The 20539-nt window shown below is 39.8% G+C and overlaps 1 protein-coding gene across 2 annotated transcripts in view; it reads left to right on the top strand.

Moving 5' to 3' along the window:
- Positions 1-14446, top strand: part of TMEM192 (transmembrane protein 192) — a 31143-nt gene extending 16697 nt beyond the window's left edge. The window contains exons 4-7 of one of the 2 annotated variants that reach the window (XM_030312797.2): positions 3127-3261; positions 9806-9908; positions 10471-10654; positions 12481-14446. In XM_030312797.2, the coding sequence (XP_030168657.1) occupies positions 3127-3261; positions 9806-9908; positions 10471-10609 (377 nt within the window). In that variant the 3' untranslated portion in view covers positions 10610-10654; positions 12481-14446. Of the gene's footprint in view, positions 1-3126; positions 3262-9805; positions 9909-10470; positions 10887-12480 lie in introns of those variants that run through there. The other variant, XM_030312798.1, reaches the window with a different exon arrangement.
- Positions 14447-20539: the final 6093 nt, after the last annotated feature.

Raw genomic sequence — 20539 nt, forward strand, 5'->3', positions numbered from 1 at the left:
ACATTTTAACAATATTTGTTCTTCCAATCCATGAGCATGGAATATTTTTCCATTTTTTTGTGTGTGTCTTCTTCAATTTCTTTCATAAGCTTTCTATAGTTTACAGTGTATAGATTTTCCACCTCCCTGGTTAGATTTATTCCTAGGTATTTTATGGTTTCTGGTGCAATTATAAATGGGATCAATTCCTTGATTTCTTTTTCTGCTGCTTCATTATTGGTGTATAGAAATGCAACCGATTTCTGTACATTGGTTTTATATCCTGCAACTTTGCTGAATTCATGTATCAGTTCTGGCAGTTTTTTGATGGAGTCTTAGATTTTCCACATAGAGTATTGTGTCATCTGCAAAGAGTGAAAGTTTGACTTCTTCCTTGCTAGTTTGGATACCTTGTATTTCTTTATGTTGTCTGATTGGTGAGGCTAGGACTTCTAACGCTAAGTTGAATAACAGTGGTGAGAGTGGACATCCCTGTCTTGTTCCTGACCTTAGGAGGAAAGTTCTCAGTTTTTCCCCATTGAGGATGATATTAGCGTTGAGTCATCCATATATGACTTTTCTGATCTTGAGGTATGATCCTTCTATCCCTACTTTCTTGAGGATTTTATTAAGAAAGGATACTGGGGGCGCCTGGGTGGCGCAGTCGGTTAAGCGTCCGACTTCAGTCAGGTCACGATCTCGCGGTCCGTGAGTTCGAGCCCCACGTCAGGCTCTGGGCTGATGGCTCGGAGCCTGGAGCCTGTTTCCGATTCTGTGTCTCCCTCTCTCTCTGCCCCTCCCCCATTCATGCTCTCTCTCTCTGTCCCAAAAATAAATAAACGTTGAAAAAAAAAATTTTTTTTTAAATAAAAAAAAAAGAAAGGATACTGTATTTTATCAAATCCTTTTTTTAATTTAATTTAATTATTTATTTATTTATTTATTTATTTATTTATTTATGTTTTTTGAGAGAGAGAGAGAGACCTAGTGCAAGCTGGGGAAGGGCAGAGAGAGAGAGAGACACAGAATCTGAAGCAGGCTCCAGGCTCTGAGCTGTCATCAGAGATCCCAACATGGGGCTTGAACCCATGAACCATGAGGTCATGACCTGAGCCAAAGGCAGACGCTTAACTGACTAAGCCACCCAGGTGCCCCTGTCGTGTGCTTTTTCTGTGTCTATTGAGAGGATCCTGTCGTTCTTATCCTTTCTTTTATTAATGTGATGTATCACATTAACTGATTTGTCAATATTGAACCAGCCCTGTGTCCCAGGAATAAATCGCGCTCGATCGTGGTGAATAATTTTTCTAGTGTATTGCTGGAGCCGGTTGGCTAGTATCTTGTTGAGGATTTTTGCATCCATGTTCATCAGGGAGATTGGTCTGTAGTTCTCCTTTTTAGTGGGATCTCTGTCTGCTTTTGGAATCAAGGTAATGCTGGCATCATAGAGTTTGGAAGTTTTCGTTACATTTCTATTTTTTGGGATAGCTTCAAAGGGATAGGTGTTAACTCTAAATGTTTGGTAGATTTCCCCTGGAAAGCCATCTGTCCCTGGACTCTTGTTGGTTGGGAGATTGTTAGTACATTTTCTTAAGGGGCAAGCTGCGAGTTCATCCACTCAGTGATGTTCTCAGTGGAAGCCACAGGGCCATGCTATAACAGAGAAAGAAGCATATTACAGAGATGGCTGATTTGACTCATCATGAAAGGGGTGACATTTTTACTGTTCCCTGGGGTAGAGTTTGGCTTATATGTTGAACTGCTGATATGTAGTACTTGTTTTGGGCCAGAAGATGTCACTGTGACCTTTCCTGCCACCCACAAAGATAAAAGCAAAACCCATTTTTAACTTATATGAATTATGACAAAAATAATGTTCAAGTGACCGGTCTGGAAATAGTATTTTTGAAGCCCACCAAAGGATTGTCTAATCTTTACCTTTCCTCTCACTTTCAAATTCTTGCTAATATGACCCTTAATGTTTCTAAGCAATCGGACCCTTACTTTAATCACAAATGGCAACACTTTTATGTTGCTCATATAAGGAAGGACCCAGAAAATCAAAGAGATTGGGGCGGGTATTTACCTTGTTTCTATTTTCTTTAAGTATTTTTTCCTTACATGAAGAACAAAAAGGTAAATCTATGAGGCTATAGAATTTCCAGCTAATCAGATGAGTGTAACTATTGTTTTTATCGCTGGTGATAATATTGTCAGATAGTGATTAGCTTCATCCTGATACTTTTTCTCTATAAAATTGGAGATATAATATTTATCACACAAACTCTATTGTAGGAGGAAGTGAACAGTGCCTAGTAGGCATTCAAGAAAGGGTAGGTATCCCCAGAATTATCAGAATAATTCTGATTTCGTGTAATCCGTCACAGTTGCAAGCACATTGCCATACAACCCTTCCTCCAAGCAGGTCCCCATGGCAAACTCTGTCATACACTACGCTACGGCAAGACCTGGGCTCTTTGCTCCAGAATTGTGTTTTTCTTCTGTGTTATATTTTGATGGTCTTCAAAACCAAGTAATAGGTATGCTGAGCCAGGAGTGGGGAGGGGGAATAGCTCATATTTATCAAATACTTGCCATTATGAGTATTTTTCACATATTAACTCATCTATGCCTCACAACAGGACTGTGAGCAAGGTCCTGTCATCCCCATTTTTCAGACGAGGAAGTTGAGGAGCAGAGGTATCAGGTCACTTGTCCACAGTTAGCAACGTGTCCCGGAGTTCCACCCAGATGGTGCGGATAACTGCAACATCCTTAGCCTTGCGGCAGTCTGTGTTGTTGCAGTTTGTCACCAGCATGGGCGACCAGGGTCCTCGTGCCTCTGGATTCTGAAGAACTGGGCTAATGCAAAGTTCTACGAACTGCATCCTTTCTCAAATGCACACAAGACTCAACGCATATGCCATTGCGAATAATTTTATAAAGCAAAAAATCATTTCTTAGCTTTTAAGTATTATGGGGCATCATTAACTCAGACGGGTTGGGGTTTTTTTCCTCAAGAGAGCAGCAATTTGGGGCTTTTGTCCTTTTGCTCCCTTGACTGCTCAGTGTAAGTGGCCCCGTTGCAAGCCTGCCCCGGGGCCGGCTCTGCGCTCTGCTGACTCTGAGTTTCTTTCTCCTCCTCAGGCAACACGGCTCTTCTCCTCGTGCTGTGCGTGCAGCACTCCTTCCCGGAGCCCAGCAGGTTGTATCTTGACCTCATCCTGGCCATCCTGGCCCTGGAACTCATCTGCTCCCTGACATGTCTGCTTACTTACACAGGTGAGAATTACAACTACACAGTTGGGACAGACCCCTTTAACTGCTTGTTCCATCCCTGATAGTGGGAAGTTTGCTGTTACCTTTGCAGCAGGGTGTTTCTAGTAGCTGAGAGCCTCTTTAGCACCTCTACCTCTCGTTGCTGACCACATCCAGACTTCCTCAATTTCAAACCAACAGGAAGATACCAACGAGTCACGTTTCTAAATATGTGTCATCAACAAATCTTGGTCAACTCAAGTAATGCCTGATCATTAAAAAATACAAAAACAAAAGAATTTTAAAAACCCACAAACATTTGCTTCCTCAAAGGCAACTGAAATGTAATTCTGGCATTAAATTTAAAATATTGAAATACAGGGGCACCTGGGTGGCTCAGTCGGTTAAGCACCCAGCCCTTGACCTCGGCTCATGGTTTGTGGGTTCGAGCCCCATATTGGGCTCTGCGTTGGCAGTGCAGAGCCTGCTTGAGATTCTCCCTCCCACTCTGTTTGCCTCTCTGCCATTTCTGTGTTCTGTCTCTCTCTCTCAAAATAAATAAATAAACTTAAAAAAAAAGAAAAGAAAAGAAATACAGGGATACGTGGGTGGCTCAGTTGGTTAAGCATCCAGCTCTTGATCTCAGCTTAAGTCTTGAACTCGAGGTGGTAAGTTCAAGCCTGTGTTTGGCTCCTTGCTGGGTGTGGAGCCTGCTAAAACATAATAATAATAAAATAATAATAATAATAATAATAATAATAACAAAATACAAAGTAAGTAAGTAAATAAATAATGCATACAAAACTGCATTTAGCCTAAACTTCCTTTAGGATAAACTATTTATGAACCCATATTCTAAATTTAGAGCTGTCTGAGGGTTGGTCCGTTTGTCTGTCTCTCTCTGTCTCTTTGCCTCTCTCAGAACTCTCAGTGGTAAAATTAAAGTAAGCCTTAGATACGTTAACATGAAAAATAGATGGAAGGATACTTTTAACAGAAAAAAATTCAAGCCCTGGAAAAATCTAGATTTCATTCCTGCTGCAATATTGGCATGCACTACAATCTGTCCATAACAGTAGCTAATTTTTACCCACAAACATATGGCCAACTAATCTTTGACAAAGCAGGAAAGAATATCCAATGGAAGAAAGACAGTCTCTTCAGCAAGTGGTGCTGGGAAAACTGGACAGCAACATGCAGAAAAATGAACCTAGACCACTTTCTTACACCATACACAAAAAATAAACTCGAAATAGATGAAAGACCTACATGTGAGACAGGAAGCCATCAAAATCCTCGAGGAGAAAGCAGGCAAAAACCTCTTTGACCTTGGCCACAGCAACTTCTTACTCAACACGTCTCCAGAGGCAAGGGAAACAAAAGCAAAAATGAACTATTGGGACCTCATCAAAATAAAAAGCTTCTGCACAGTGAGGGAAACAATCAACAAAACTAAAAGGCAACCGACAGAATGGGAGAAGCTGTTTGCAACTGACCTATCAGATAAAGGGTTAGTATCCAAAATCTATAAAGAACTTACCAACTCAACATCCAAAAAATAGATAATCCAGTGAAGAAATGGGCAAAAGACATGAATAGACACTTCTCTAAAGAAGGCATCCAGATGGCCAATGGACACATGAAAAAATGCTCAATATCACTCATCATCAGGGAAATAAATCAAAGCCACAATGAGATACCACCTCACACCTGTCAGAATGGCTCACATTAACATTGGTGCATTGTTACATTGTAACATTGTTTCAATCTCCTTTGCATTATTGGTGGAAATGCAAGATGGTGCAGCCACTCTGGAAAACAGTATGGAGGTTCCTCAAAAAATTAAAAATAGAACTAGCCTATGACCCAGCAACTGCACTACTAGGTACTTATCCCAGGGATACAGGTGTGCTGTTTCAAAGGGACACATGCACCCCCATGTTTATAGCAACACTATCAACAATAGGCAAAGTATGGAAAGCACCCAAATGTCCATCGATGGATGAATGAATAAAGAAGATGTGATATATATATACAATGGAGTATTACTCGGCAATCAAAAAGAATGAAATCTTGCCATTTGCAACAAGGTGGATAGAACTAGAGGGTATTATGCTAAGCAAAATTAATCAGAGAAAGACGAATATCATATGACTTCACTCACATGAGGACTTTAAAGCACAGAACAGATGAACATAAGGGAAGGGAAGCAAAAATAATATAAAAACAGGGAGGGGGACAAAACATGAGACTCTTAAATATGGAGAACAAACAGAGGGTTACTGGAGGGGTTGTGGGAGGGGAGATGGGTAAGTGGATAAAGGGGGCATTAGGGAATCTACTCCTGAAATCATTGCACTATATGCTAACTAATTTGGATGTAAATTAAAAATATGAAATTTAAAGGTAAAAAAAAAAAGTACCTAATTTTCTGGCACTGCTCAACAGTTATTTTGTGACAATAAAATATCTTGTCCATTTTGAAAGAGATCATTTCTCTAATTATGAAGGACAAAATCACATAGGTCTCAGTTTATGTTTCATTTTACTGTTTTGTTTTGGTTTTTTTTTTGCATACCCTTAGGCCTATAGAAGAGTACTTAGAATGTGAATGGAGTGACTAGTTTGTAAATGTGAAGGATGTCACATTATTGACTGATCTTTGTAAATTTTTCTGTAGTTATCAGCTAACGATGAGACAAATTATGTAGAGGATTACATTTGTCCCTCACTCTAAAAACATAAATTTGTTGGGGGTGTGGGAGAGGGGAAAATGGGTGATGGGCACTGAGGAGGACACTTTTTGGGTTGAGCACTGGATGTTGTATGGAAACCAATTTGACAATAAGTTATATTTTAAATAAGTAAGTAAGTAAGTAAGTAAGTAAGTATCATACCCACTTAACCTCCCAGAAAAGAATGAGACTTTAGTTTTAAAGTAAGGTTTATTTTCCAATATATAAGAAACAGCTTGCTGTGTCAGTAAAGTGATCCATGTGACAAATGAATATTGAATTACTTTATTGATTAAGATCAGGTCCATTCTAAACACATCTGTCAAATGCTGTAAATGAGGTGATAGTTTAGATCTGAATATGGAACTAGCATGTTATGTTCCAGTATCTCTACAACTTTTCCTTACTGCGAGGGTGCAAGACTTCTTGTATTAAAGTGTTTTCTGTAATACCTGTGGAATGGTCTATGACATACAAGGAGGTAACAATCATATTCCAGATACCATTTGAATGTCATCATGTAAATAAGAGGAAATTAATACTGTTAAAATGTAGTCCAAGATTTATTTCTCTATATTGTACCTTTTTAAAACAAAATTTTTTTTTAATATTTATTCATTTTTGAGAGACAGAGACAGAGCATAAGCGGGGGGCGGGGGAGGGGCAGAGAGAGAGGGAGACACAGAATCCGAAGCAGGCTCCAGGCTCTGAGCTGTCAGCACAGAGCTCGACACAGGGCTCAAACTCACAAACCCGCATGATCATGACCTGAGCCAAAGTCAGACGCTCAACCGACTGAGCCACCCAGGCGCCCCTATTGTACCATTTTGAAAGAATTTGCTGTAGCATTTTTAATTAATTATAAGCAAAATAGGCAGTGTTAAAAACAAAAAGACAAAAACCTGAGAGTGTTTAAGAGGTAAAGGAAACAGATGTTCCAAAAATCCTGACTGGAATTCATTTTCCAGTTGGACACAAATATATCAGTTACATGGAACCTAAGCTTAAAATAATTTTATTTTATTCTTTTCCATTTATTTTAATCCATTGTCCTCCTAATTAAAAAGAATTGCTTTATTCTATACTCTAAGACTTAATGGCATATTTTATCTTCATTCACATTAAATTTTAAATTTTTATCTGAATAAAAATGCCATTAAAATTGTTTAAATCTCAAATAATATGCTTCCTAATGTTAGAAAACCTGATAATTGGTATTTCAGACCTGTAAAGTAAATAGATGGTTTACACAGGGAAGTGTTTATAATGATAATAATTATAAATTTTGGGTTTCTGCAAATATTGAATTGCTTTGGAAGATTCAAGTATGACTGTTTTACCTCCACGTCGTCAATAGTAGGCTTAACTTTTTAAATTATAATGTTCCCTTAAATGTACTGTAGGTTCTGATAGGAGAGATTTAGGGAATAGCTTCTAGAGACAAATGTTGCTTTTGTTCGGTGTCATAGAAAATTTAAGATGGGTTCCCTGATATATGGATTTTTCTTGCTTCTCCATACTGAAATGATTTTAAACGATAGTGAGTTTTGGGGTGCCTGGGTGGCTCAGTCGGTTAAGTGACTGACTCTTGATTCCGGCTCTGGTCACGATCTCACGGTTTGGGAGTTCGAGCCCCGTGTTGGGCTGCATGCTGACAACCAGGTTCATGGGTGGCCTCCAAACTGCCGCATCCACTGGGTCCTCTTCATGTCTTCACCTTTGTGGCAGTAAACAATGACTGCGCTTTCCTCATGCTCCTCCTGCCTTTGCAGATTCGTTTTCTTTACTTCTTTAATATTGGTAGGTTTTGGTGTTCCCTCGTCTTTTTTCATCCTACATACTCAGAGTTACCATCTGTACACTCATGGGCAGCCTTCAGATGAACAGAGCCACCCAAACCTTTACATCCATCTGCTTAGTGATAATTTCCATCCAAGTGTTCCAGTGTACCAACAAGGCAGAGGTGGAACATCTTTCTCTTCTCCCAAACCTTCCCCATCCCATCCCTCCTCCCCATCTCAGCTAGCAGGATCAGCCTGCACCTTTTAATCAGAAACCTAGACATCCTTTTGGATTCTTCCTTCCACCTTACTCTCCCAGGGATCAATCATCAGTCCTGTTCAGTCTGCCTGCCTCTCAAACTTGTCTCCTTTCCTCTGTCACTGCCACTGCCTTAAGTAGACACTCATCACATCCTGTGTGGACAATCCCCTTTCTCTGTCCTCTTCATTTGTATTCCTTACTCCTGCTAATATAATTGTATTCATAGGTAAATTCAAATCATTAACAACATCCCTGTTCAGAGTTTCCTTTTTTTTTAAGTTCCTTTTTTTTTTTTTTTTTTTTTTTTTTTTTTTCAGAGAGAGAGAGAATGTATAAGCACCAGCAGGGGAGAAGCAGAGAGAGGGAGAGAGAGCTGACAGTGCAGACAGAGCCTGGTTCAGGGCTTGAACTCACAAGTCGTGAGATCATGACTGGAGTTGAAATCCAGCGTCAGATGTTTAAAGGACCGAGCCACCTGGGCGCACCCCTGTTTAGTGTTTTCTAATGGCCTGAGGAAGAAAATCTGCCAATTTGTTGTGGCATAAAAGGCTCTCCATGAGCTGGCCCTACTCATCCCTGCTCTTCAGGGATGATGACGAGATGCTTTCAATGACTTGCATTTACTCTCAGAACAAAATCTAATGCCTTGGCACGGCAACACCAGTCACTCATATCTTCCCTACCTACGTTTCCACCCCCTTATACACACATACACCTTGTCGAGGTCTTAAGTATTTGTTCAGGCTCTTCCTGCACCTAAAACACCCTTCTTCTCTACTCCTCTAGTCTCTGTGATTAGTTATTGTGTTTTCTTCAAGTGTGGACACAAGCCCTACCATCCTCCCTCTCCATGATCCTCCCTCCCATCCCACTGCTGCTGAGTTAAGGGGCAGCTTTCCAGGGCTGTCACAGCTCCTTGTGTAAGCTTTGATTTTTGTTCTTTTCTTTTTTTTTTTCTTTTCTTTCTTTCTCTTTCATTCGTTCGTTCATATATTTATTTTGTAAGAGAGAAAGAAAGCATGTATGAGCAGGGTAGGGGCAGAAAGAGAAAATCCCAAGCATGCTCTGAGCTGTCACCACAGAGCCCGACTCGGGGCTTGAACTCACAAACCATGGGATTATGACATGAGCTGAAATCAAAACTCAGACAATTAACCTACTGAACTACCCAGGCACCCCTTGGTTCTTTCATACTGCCTTGGAATGTAGACTTATCATCTGTATTTTTCTCTGGGCTAGTAGCTCTTTTTATAGGGTAGTATCAACAGTGAAGGCTTCAAAGTTTTGGTTCCTGGATTAGAAACCTGGCTACTTGTCTACAGCCATACCCTGACGTGCCTGTTCTTGTCTGATCTTGGAAGCTAAGTAGAGTCAGGCCTGGTTAGTACTTGGCTGGGAGACCTGGCTACTTAATTTAACTTCCCTGGACTTCACTTTATTGTGGAAAGTAGGCATAATAAGAACATCTACTTCAGGGGATGGTTCTGAGAACTGAATGAGGCATTCCGTGTAAAATAGTTCACCTGTGTTTTAAATTCACAAAGAAATCATAGCTGTTATATTATCAATAGTAACAATACTGTCTGTATACCCAGTGTTTAGGACAGGCCTGGCACATAGACTTTCAAAGGTTTGAGTACATCAATAAACAAACCTGTTTATTCATTTTATGAAGCATTTTTACCCATATTAACTTACTTGAAAAGCATAGCCAATTAATGTAATTTGAATAAGTGGAAATACATTTTTTTTCATAATTATCTAACCTGACAATGACTTTATTATTTTAGTGAAAATTCGGAACTTTAATAAAGCCAAGCCACAGCCTGATGTACTTGAAGAAGAAAAAATCTATGCTTACCCCAGCAATATAACCTCGGAGACTGGATTCAGGTAGGCTTTGGGTGGGGTGTAAAAGACTAGAGAGAGAATTATAAAAATTTTTCTCCCCTGGAAATTTAGAAAACATTCTAATGCTTGGAGTTTATTATTATGCATATGTGCCTTTTTTGTTTGTTTGTTTGTTTGTTTTTGGTAGAAGCTTATTTATTTATTTTGAGAGGAGGGGGGAGGGGCAGAGAGAGAGGGAGGGAGAGAGAATCCCAAGCAGGCTCTGCACTGTCAGCATGGAGCCCAATAGCAGACTGGAATTCATGAAGCGTGAGATCATGACCTGAGCTGAAACCAAGAGCTGGATGCTTAACCAACTGAGCCACACAGGCATCCCCATGCATATGTGCCTTTAGAATTAAGTTCCATTTGCTTAATTCCATTCAACTGTAATGAAACCAAGTCTAATGAAAGAATCTTATTTTGGGATATTGCCTTGGCTTAAAATATCTTAAGAGTCACAAATACAATATGATGTACTGAAAACTATTAGCGACCCATTTGCAAAGAGACCAATGAGTATTGGTGAATTTGTGCAACCCATTAATATCCTGATTGTTTGCAGGACTATTTCAAGCCTAGAAGACATCGTTGAAAAGCAAGGAGACATAATAGCGTACCTGAAGCGACACAATGCCCTGTTGAGTAAACGGTTGTTGACTTTCACTTCCTCCGAGCTAGACTCTCCACCTAGTAGAATGTGAAAGACTCAAGGCCAAGACATCAGGTGCAGAGGACTCCAGAGTAATGTAAGACTGACTGACAAGCTGTCCTGGGGAATTGCAGCTTTTGCCAGATAACATTTGACAATTTTTGTTGGAAACCTGAATTTCATTTTCACCTGTGTGGCTGTTCAATATGTGGGACTTGCGGGTCACTTGAAAGGTACTTCATAGGTAATTCAAGGAGGTCTGTTTTTGCACATTTTATAGTTGTTTAACTGTCTGGTTTACCATAGGATCAAAAGTATAATTTAAATACCTCCTCGCTCAATGCTTGTACCACATGACATTAGAACCCTGTAATAATTTGGTTATTTATATAGAGGAAGTCTGACTCGATAATCTATTTTAAACAGGGTTTTGATCAAATAAGTTCTTTCCATTCTTAAACTGATGAGAGAAGTCATTGTTTCTGGTGATTTATGTTTTTCCCCCTTCAGAGCTTTGTCATGTACTTGACATGCTCATGTGGTTTGGGATTACAGCATGACCTGTGCTGCAGCTTTTATGAAGCATTTCCTCACTGTAGGACCAAGATCTCACTAGGTGATTTCCTATGCAAACTCCTACAGTTTTCCATTCTCCAGAAATAAGATACTGAGTTTACATGGACCAGTGTTAGACTGACCAGTGTTGCTTGTTACATCGGCAGTACTTTTCATTAGCAACGACTGAAATACTTAAGAGAAAACTTGAGAACTTTCCCTTTATTTTTTTTTATTTTATTTATTTATTGAGAGAGGTGGGGGACATGCACAGGACAGGCAGAGAGAGAGAGAGAGAGAGAGAGAGAGAGAGAGAGAATCCTAAGTAGGCTCCACACTGTCAGCACAGAGCCCAACATGGGGCTCAAACTCACGAACTGAGATTATGACGTGAGCCAAAATTAGAGGAGTCAGACACTCAACCGACTGAGCCGCTCAGGTGCCCCCCTACCTTTATTTTTACCCTTCTTCAAGAAGTTGCCATAGATTTCAGTATTGACTGTGCCTTGACTAGATCAAGAAAGATATGTTCTGTGACTTTAATTTGGTCTAAAAAGGGAAAGAGGACCTTTTTTAGTCTTGGATTATACTTTTTTTTTTTTTAGGTTTTATTTATTTAATTAATCTCTGTACCCAATGTGGGGCTTGAACTCACAACCCTGAGATCAAAAGGCTCACAATCTTCCGACTGAGCCAGCAAGGTGCCCCTTGGATTATGCTTTTAAATTATAGGAATAAAATGTCATATAAACTTATATAGATATTAAATATATCTCATTCTCCAGGGAAAGTGAAGCACTTTATGAGTAAAGGGCATTATTTCCCCAGTTTTCCTAGTTCGCCCTTTTAATTTATCCATTTGCTATTAGCACCTTTATATACTGCCCGAGAAAGCTTAATATGAGGAGAGGGGATATTTGTGATTATGTATGTTGGTCACTAGCTGAATAATATTTCATTTGAAAACCCTTAAATATTAAATATTTCATTTGAAAACCCATCCAGGTACTTATGGAGGCCAAACACCAAGCTTCCCTTAGATATAGCGGTTACTGGACCATTCTAAAATTTTTTTTTTTTTTTTACCAAGGTAAAGGTGATGGTATATCCCCTGTAGGCAATACCCTTGAATCCCCAAATGACAACATCTATAAACTAAAGCCGAAATTATATTTTTAAGATTTAGATTGTATCCAAGTTTCCCGACTTCTCTCTCCCTCCTCCCCCTCCCCCTCCCCCTCCCCCTCCTCCTCCTCCTTCTTTTTCTTTCCTTCCTTTTTAATAAGTCTATCTCAAAGTCATTGCCTTCTCTGGAAATCTGTCTCTGTGTTCTGGCAGAAGCCATAAACTGCCTCTGTTGGTTTGCAGCCTCCTTGGGAGCTTCCTGGGTATAATCTGAAACTGGCCCCACATAGAGGACAGAGAGCAACCAGAGAGAGAGGCAGAGCACTCCAGATTGGCAGGTAGGAGGTTTAATGAACAAGGGAACTTGTGTACAAGGCTTGTCTTGAGAGGCGGGCTGTCAGGTAAACAGATCTCTGCATCCGCCCACCAGAATCTTAAGTTTATAAAGAGGCCTTAATTGGCCTCATATACCATCTGGAGGTCTCAACAGCACGTTATTCTCCCAAAGCTGTGTCCTCGGAACAGCTCCCACTGTGAGACGGTGGGCAGAACGTCTATTCCAAGGACAGGGGAGGGGTGAGCAGCCTCCGATTGTCCAAGTTTAGCTAATGGGTCAGTTGGCAGTCATGTCCAACAGCCTTCAGCTATTTTCCTTTTCAAAAGGAAAACACCAGTGATAGACGATTCTTATTTAAATTCACTTGGATCTGTAGTCAGTTTCTAAGGGTGTATAGGATGAACTTTGGTTTACAGAGAAAGATACAGTTAAAAAGTTAGGATGCTCAGATTCTGATGTGATGTCTGTATAACTGCAAAGACTTCTCTAAACTCAATCATGAACGTACCAAACAATGAGCAAAAATGAGATGAAGTATCGGAACTAGGAAAACAGGATAATGAACAAAGCACTTTAAATGTTAAGCATTCTATTCACCAGGCAGGTGGTGTGGTGGCACAGCAGACACAAAACTTAAGGAGACCCTGGTTTGTAAGGAGGAAGAGGACTAGGATTTCTAGGCTCTGTGCTAAGTGAAATAATGGCTATAAGTCCGAGGAACTATTGGAACTTCAGGCCAGGGCACCCTGGCAGGGAAGGGGCTGTAGGAATTCCAGGCAAATGAATGAATAAAGGAGCAAGGCAAACAGCTGCAGAGATCACAAGCGCTGTGCACTTGAGTGTGAAGCACGACATGGGAGGAGAGGCGGACAGCATCAGATCTGGGAGAGTACCTTCTTGTTCTCTGTGCTGAGCGGCCCACCCTGGAATGGGGTCTGCTGAAGAGTCTCAAGCAAGGAAGTGAGAGTCAGTTTTATTTTCAGGAGCATCAGATTGTAGTACAAGATGGAGGAAAAAGTAGATGGCAGAAAGATTTGGCCCTGAACTAGGGCAAGTATAGTAGCATTCTATTGAAAGTACATATGTATATATATATGTGTAACATAGATGTCTGTAATTTGGGGATTTTATTTCAGAGGACAATAGCATCATGACTTATATGTTAAAAGCTCATTTTTTAAAAGAGCACTATCAAAAACTATAAGGAAAAAAAGATCTGAAATCCCACTGCTAAGGAATTGTACCAGTTTATACTGCTTGTTGTCCCATACTTTCACCACCTGTGGGTGTTTTCCATTTATATTTAATTCTAGCCCTTCCAATGGGTTAAAATATATAATGTCATTGTTTCATATTGCATTTCCTCGAATGCTAATGAAGTTGAGTGTTTTCCCCCATATTCTTTGACCTTTTATCAATCTTTCGTGACCTGTATATATCATCAGGTCTTTTGCTTATTATTCTCCTGGAATACTCTTTTTCTTAACAAACATAATCTCACTTTATATATAAGGGTAGTCCTCAGTTTCCATCTGTTGGAAATATTTCATTGTTCTGTGTTCTTCTGCTATGATCTCTTCAAACACTGCAGCCTAGATTTTATCTGCTGCAGCCCTGGTGAAAAAGTTCACACAAATGCATCCCTAAAAGCCACATCAGATGTTTCCTTGTGTGAGAGCCAGCAGTGTCTTGAGTGAATTTTAATATACCCAGCTCCTGAAGGTCCTTTTCCTTCTTCCAGGGATTCAGACCCAAGTCTTACATAAATCAAGCTAATTCTCCTTTTTCCTTTAAGGCAGCATTCTCCAACCTTGCCACTATTTTTTTTTTTTTTAACATTTATTTATTTTTGACAGAGTGAGACGGGGCACGAGTAGGGGAGGGGCAGAGAGGGTTGGGGGCAGGGGGGGCAGGGGGGACACAGAATACGAAGCTGGCTCCAGGCTCTGAGCTGTCAGCACGGAGCCCAACGCAGGGCTCGAACTCACGAACTGCGAGATTATGACCTGAGCCAAAGTGGGACGCTTAACTGACTGAGCCACCCAGGCACGCCCAACCTTGTTACTTGAAATTGACATTTCAAGTTGGATTGCCTTTTTTTTGAGAGGCTATGCTATGAACTGTAGGATGTTATTAGTATTTCTGTCTCTAGGATGCCGCTACATACCCCCAGTTGTTACAGCCCAAAATGTCTCCATAACATGCATTTCATTTCATTTAACACTTAGCATTTAATTCAGAACTGACCATGTGCTCGAGTGTATTCTAGGTGCTGGGAATTCAGGGGTCAGTAAGACAGAAAGGGTTCCTGTTCTCATGGAATCTGCATGCTAATGATGGTGTGGGGGGTGGGAGCAGAGGAAAGATGGACTTAAACACAGTAGACAAATAAACCAACCATTGGGTTTGATAAATTCGATTATTCTGTAAATTAGACCTTGTGGAGTACTCTTATGTTACTATGACTTACAGAGAAAATTTAACTTCTGTGTACTATAGCCTTTCAGAAAATCAAATGGCAAATGAAATGAACTTTATGTTCTTCTTCCTCCATCCTCTTTACAGAAAAGACTTACTTTAAGGATCTCACAACTTGATCAGAGATGCTTTTAGAAGTCTTAAATTCTTAAGGAAACAAACTTTGAAAATATGTCACTCACAAATCACAAAAATCTCAAAACATTACCTAGGTTTCTTAAGGAAAATTGTTTCTTTCTTTTTTTTAATGTTTATTCATTTTTGAGACAGAGAGAGGCAGAGTGGGAGCTGGGGAGAGGCAGAGAGAGAGGGAGACACAGAATCCGAAATGGGCTACAGGCTCTGAGCTGTCAGCACAGAGACCGACTTGGGGCTTGAACTCACGGACCGTGAGATCGTGACCTAAGCTGAAGCCGGCTGCTTAACCAACTGAGCCACCCAAGCGCCTCCCTGCTCCTTTTTTTAAATTAATTAATTTATTTATTTTTAATTGTTTTATTTCTAAACCAAGGAAGCCTGTCTCTAATTCTTCTCTTCATGTTTTCTCTAATCTAGTCTTACTTTTCGCCCTACTACTCCACTGAAACTGTTCTTGTCAAGGTTACCAAGAAGGCCGTTCTGTATTGCTTGAGCTAGGGATGAATGCATAGGTCTCCTCTTCCTTAGCCTGTGAGCGGCAGGAGACTCAGCTGAACACTCCCTCCATGATTCATCTTCATTTGGCTTTCAAGACACTGCAAACTCCTGGTTGTCTTCCGACCTCACTGGCTTCTTGTTCTCTCTCCTTTGCAGGTTCCTTTTCTTCTCATTGTTAGTGTACTCCAGAGCTCAGCCCCTGGGCCTCATTCTTCTCCGTCAGGATTCACTTTCTCGGTAAACTTGTGTCTTTAATACAATCCACAAGCTGGCAACTCCCAAATGTGTACCTCCGGTCTTTTTGAACTCCAGACTCCTATACCTAGCTCCCTCATCTAGCCCTCTACGGTAACATCTAAGACATCGCCAACATAACACATCAAAAGCCAGGCTGTCCTCCACAGCCTTCTGTCTCCATAGTGACAGCTCTTCCACCCCTCACACCTATATACAGTCTTCGGGCAAATCCTGCTGGCTTTTCCTTTAAAATAGATCTAGAATCCATCATCCTCACATGGATTATTTTAATAGTCTCTTAAGTGGTCTTTTGGCTTCTAACTGCCACACACGCCCTGCTCCCAAAACATCAGTGTTTAATATAGTAGCAAAGAGATTCTTCTAAAACATCCATCACGTTACTCTAATGGTTGCCTATCAGTAAAAACCAAAGCATGGCATTGACCTCTAGGACTCTAGAGAATCTGCCCACCTCCCACCCTTCCCTCCTCTCTTCCTACTCTTCTTTTACTTACTCTGTTTCAGTTACATTGTGATTGTTGGACTGTGAGACCCATTTCCACCTCAGACCTTTGCAGTTGCTGTTCCCTCTACTTAGAATTAGCCATTTACATATATCCTTCTTCCTCCCAGTCTTTGTTAAATGTTACTTTCTCAGTGAAGCCTGCTCTGGACCACTATTTAAAACCACAGCTTTCCCCATACTCACCATTTTCTATCTTCCTTACCCTCGTAGGGGTTTACACTGTCACCCCAAAACATGCCACTTTGGCTTATTGATTATTTTGAATTAAAGATACTTGAGAAACAGTGACCCTCTCAGAAACTCTGACCCTCCCCTTTCCCCCCGAAAGGAGATTATAAATGTCCCATGTGAAAGCTGTCTGCCTTGTACGAGGAGGGTAGAAGGCATCCTTATGACCAGAGATAGGGTTTAAGGCTAAAGAGACTGTATAAACAAGTCTTGATAATTCTTCACCCCAGTTTACTATCCCTAAGCCCAAACCCCTTTGTCTTGTCAGTTTTTCACAAATGTATTGTTTCTTTGTCTAAAAGGTTTAAAGGCTTCCTGCTATGAATCTCATCTTTTTTATGGGGCTCCTGTATGTATGAAATTAAATTTGTTTTTTTTTCTTGTTAATCTGTCTTATGCCCATTCTGTTACCAGACCAGCCAAAGAATCTAGAAGAGAAGAAGGGAAAATTTTTCTTCCTTTATACCCTGTTTGATTCATCCCCCACTGTACTTATCTCCTACAGTATGATATAATTTACTCATTTGCTTGGTTTCTCTCTCCTGATTAGACTATAATCATATCAATTCAAATTTAAATGGTAAAAAAAAAAAAACAAAAAACCATTATCCTGCATAAGATTTTCATTTGAAAAGAATGCTACAGAAAAGAAAATCAGTAGAAAATATCAGACATGTTTCCAGTAACATCAGAAATGAGAATGTCTACACTTATTATTCTAGAGGTTTTAACAAAACATGTATATAAGAAAAACAATATGGAGCTATATAATTTGAAAAGGAAGTGATAAAATTAACACTGTTTGCAGATAACATGATTGAAGATGCAGAAAACTCCAAAGAACCTACTGGGAAAACTATTAAAAACAAACAAACAAACAAACAAACAGAAATGAGAGAATTCAAATTCAGTAAGGTGACTGGGTGCAAAGTTAATATGTAAAAATCTATTGCTTTATAGAAGCAACTACCAGCTAGAAGATACAATTCAAAAAAGACCCCATTTATAATAACAAAAAAAAGACTAAATACCTAGATCTTTTTGAAGAAAAGTTAAAAACACTACTGAAAAATAAGACATGAAAAGGCATGGCGTGTCCTCAGATAGAGGCTTGACATTGTAAACACGGCCGTTCTCCCTTGGTTAATCTATCTATGAGGACTAGTGCTCAGCCATAATATAATATCATATCATAATATAATATCAGCCATACTATAACAGTAATGATTAAAATAGTGAGATACTGCCCACAATCAGATCAATGTAACAAAAAAGGAAAGGGACAAACAGACCGAAGTGTATATGGGAATTTAGGATATAAAAGGTGACAATTCAAATCACCAAAAGGTTAGCTCATTCAGTAAATGGTATTGAGACAACTAGGTCAACCATCAAGGAAAAACACAGGTTTGTGAAAGGATTTCCATCTGACATGGAACTGGAGGATATGAAATGGCGAACCTCACACATGCACCTTCAGAAGCATGGAATTTAAGAACAGAGACTGATTTCCCATAAATGCCTGATGTACAGAAGACTGAGACTTATCTTCTGTCCAGTGAACATCCACCAAGAAGCTCTCCCCATCCTCAAGCCAATGAGCTTCTTGTTTGAACTCTGACTGGACTAGACGCCCCCACCCCCTCCACCCCTGCTCTGTACTCCTTGCCCATAAATACAAACCATCCCAAATCCTCCGCAAACTTGCCTGTAGATTGCTAGAGCATGCATTCCCTGAACTGCAATTCTTGTGCTGTTCCCAAATAAACTCAATTTCTGGTAATTTGAGCTTGTTGCAGTTTACCTCCTTATTTAGGTTAACAGATTATATCCCTGCCTTGGAATTCATATCTAATAAATTACTGCTGATTCAAAGAGTTCATGGTTTAAAGTAAAACTACGAAAGTACTATAAACAATGGGAGAGGTTTTTAAAATCACTTCAGAGTAGGGGAACTTTTTCTAAGATTGGTATAAAAGCCATCAGTGAAAACCCTGATATATTTAACTACATAAAAATTCAAATTTCCCCTTGGCAAAAAGTGTTATGAGAGGAACGAGCCAAAAGTTAGAAGACAAATACCAAAATGGGTAAAAAAATATTTACAATTCATGTCACAGAGTGTGATTTGTGATTTATAAGAAAAATACATTTGGCATAGAGCTCCTAAACCTTGGAATCTCCTAAGAGCACTGGGAGTACCTTTTGTTAAAATAGTTGGTCTTCCAGCAGATTCCCAAATAGCTCTAGGACCATAAAAGTGAAAGGAGTGTCTTGTTATTCATAACAAGCCCCTTTCAACCACACCTGGGTTTACATGTTATTGAAGTGACTTTTGGAAACCCCCCCTAAGGATAGGGACTAGTTGCCTGTAAGACCAGCCACATGATTTAGAGAGTTGGGACTTACAGTTCACCTCTACCAACCTGTGGGGAGAACTGGGTGGCTAGAAGACAGGTGGGAGCCAGACTTCATTGTATATCCCTTCCTATGTTTTGAATTTTAAAATTTGATATTTTTTATTTTTATTTTTTAAATTTATTTATTTTGAGAGAGAGAGAGAGAGAGAGAGATGAGCATGAGTGGGGGAGGGGCAGAGAGGGAGACGGAGAATCCCAAGCAGACTCCATGCATGCTTAGCATGGGGGACCAACTTGGGGCTCAATCTCAAAAACCATGAGATCGTGACCTGAGCCAACATCAAGAGTCAGACACTTAATCAACTGAGCCACCCAAGTGCCCTATTCAAATGTTAAATTTAAGATTTACAAAAGCACAGCAAAGAAAAAGGATAAATACACGCACCTCATAGATGAAACACAGTGGCGAAAATCCACCTTATTACCTATCAGGGAAATAGAAGTTAAACAAGGTACATTTGCAAGTCACAGTAGCAAGAGTGAAGAGATTGGTTATATCCAAGTTTGGCAGGAGTGTGCAAAATGGGTATGTCAATAATGGGCAAATAAGTGGAAAAGCATTCTTAGTGGTAATTTGACCCAGTAATTTTGACTCCCAACAATCTTTCCTACAAAAGTATTCATGTATGAAAATTATATGAGCAAATACACACACACACACACACACACACACACACCAACGTGAAATCATGCCTCTAGTACACTGCTAAGTGAAAAAAAGCATATTGTCCAATATATTTGTATAATGTTTTGATACTCCCCTTAGGTTAAGAATTTGTGTCTGCATGTGTGCGTGTGTGTGAATCAAGACAGAAGTAGGTCCAGAAGGATATAAAACAAACTTGGTAGTTCACACTGTAAAGAGTGAATGGGAGTGGGAGAATGAAAGGTAGAAGAGTTGAAGAAGAAGAATAAAAGTAAGGATTTTTGGCTTTTTATTCTGCTTCTGTATTATTTAAAATTTGTACGGTGACTTATTTTCTAATGAATAAAGAAATGTTCAATATATAGTAAATAAAAAATGTAAGTTACAACTCAGTATATTTACTATAACTGCTTTGTAAGTAATAGTGCATAGCATACATACAAAGAAAACCTGGTACTTGAAAGTAAAGATGGCGTGGATTGAATATACAAAGTTACTACTGATTCCTCTGCTAAAATGATAGTAAAGAATGTGCTAAGCTGGGCATCTGGATGGCTCAGTCAGTTAAGCATCTGACTCTTGATCTCGGCTCAGGTCATGTTCTCACACTTCATGAGATCAAGCCCATCAGACTCTGAGCTTGGGATTCTCTTTCTGCCTCTCGCCTGCTCATTCTCTCTCTCTCAAAATAAATAAACATTTTTTTTTTTTAAAGAATTTGTGGGGCACCTGGGTGGCTTAATCGGTTAAGCATCTGACTTCAGGTCATGATCTTGTGGTTTGTGGGTTCAAGC

The sequence above is a fragment of the Lynx canadensis genome, chromosome B1, assembly GCF_007474595.2.
Source record: "Lynx canadensis isolate LIC74 chromosome B1, mLynCan4.pri.v2, whole genome shotgun sequence".
Taxonomy (NCBI): domain Eukaryota; kingdom Metazoa; phylum Chordata; class Mammalia; order Carnivora; family Felidae; genus Lynx; species Lynx canadensis.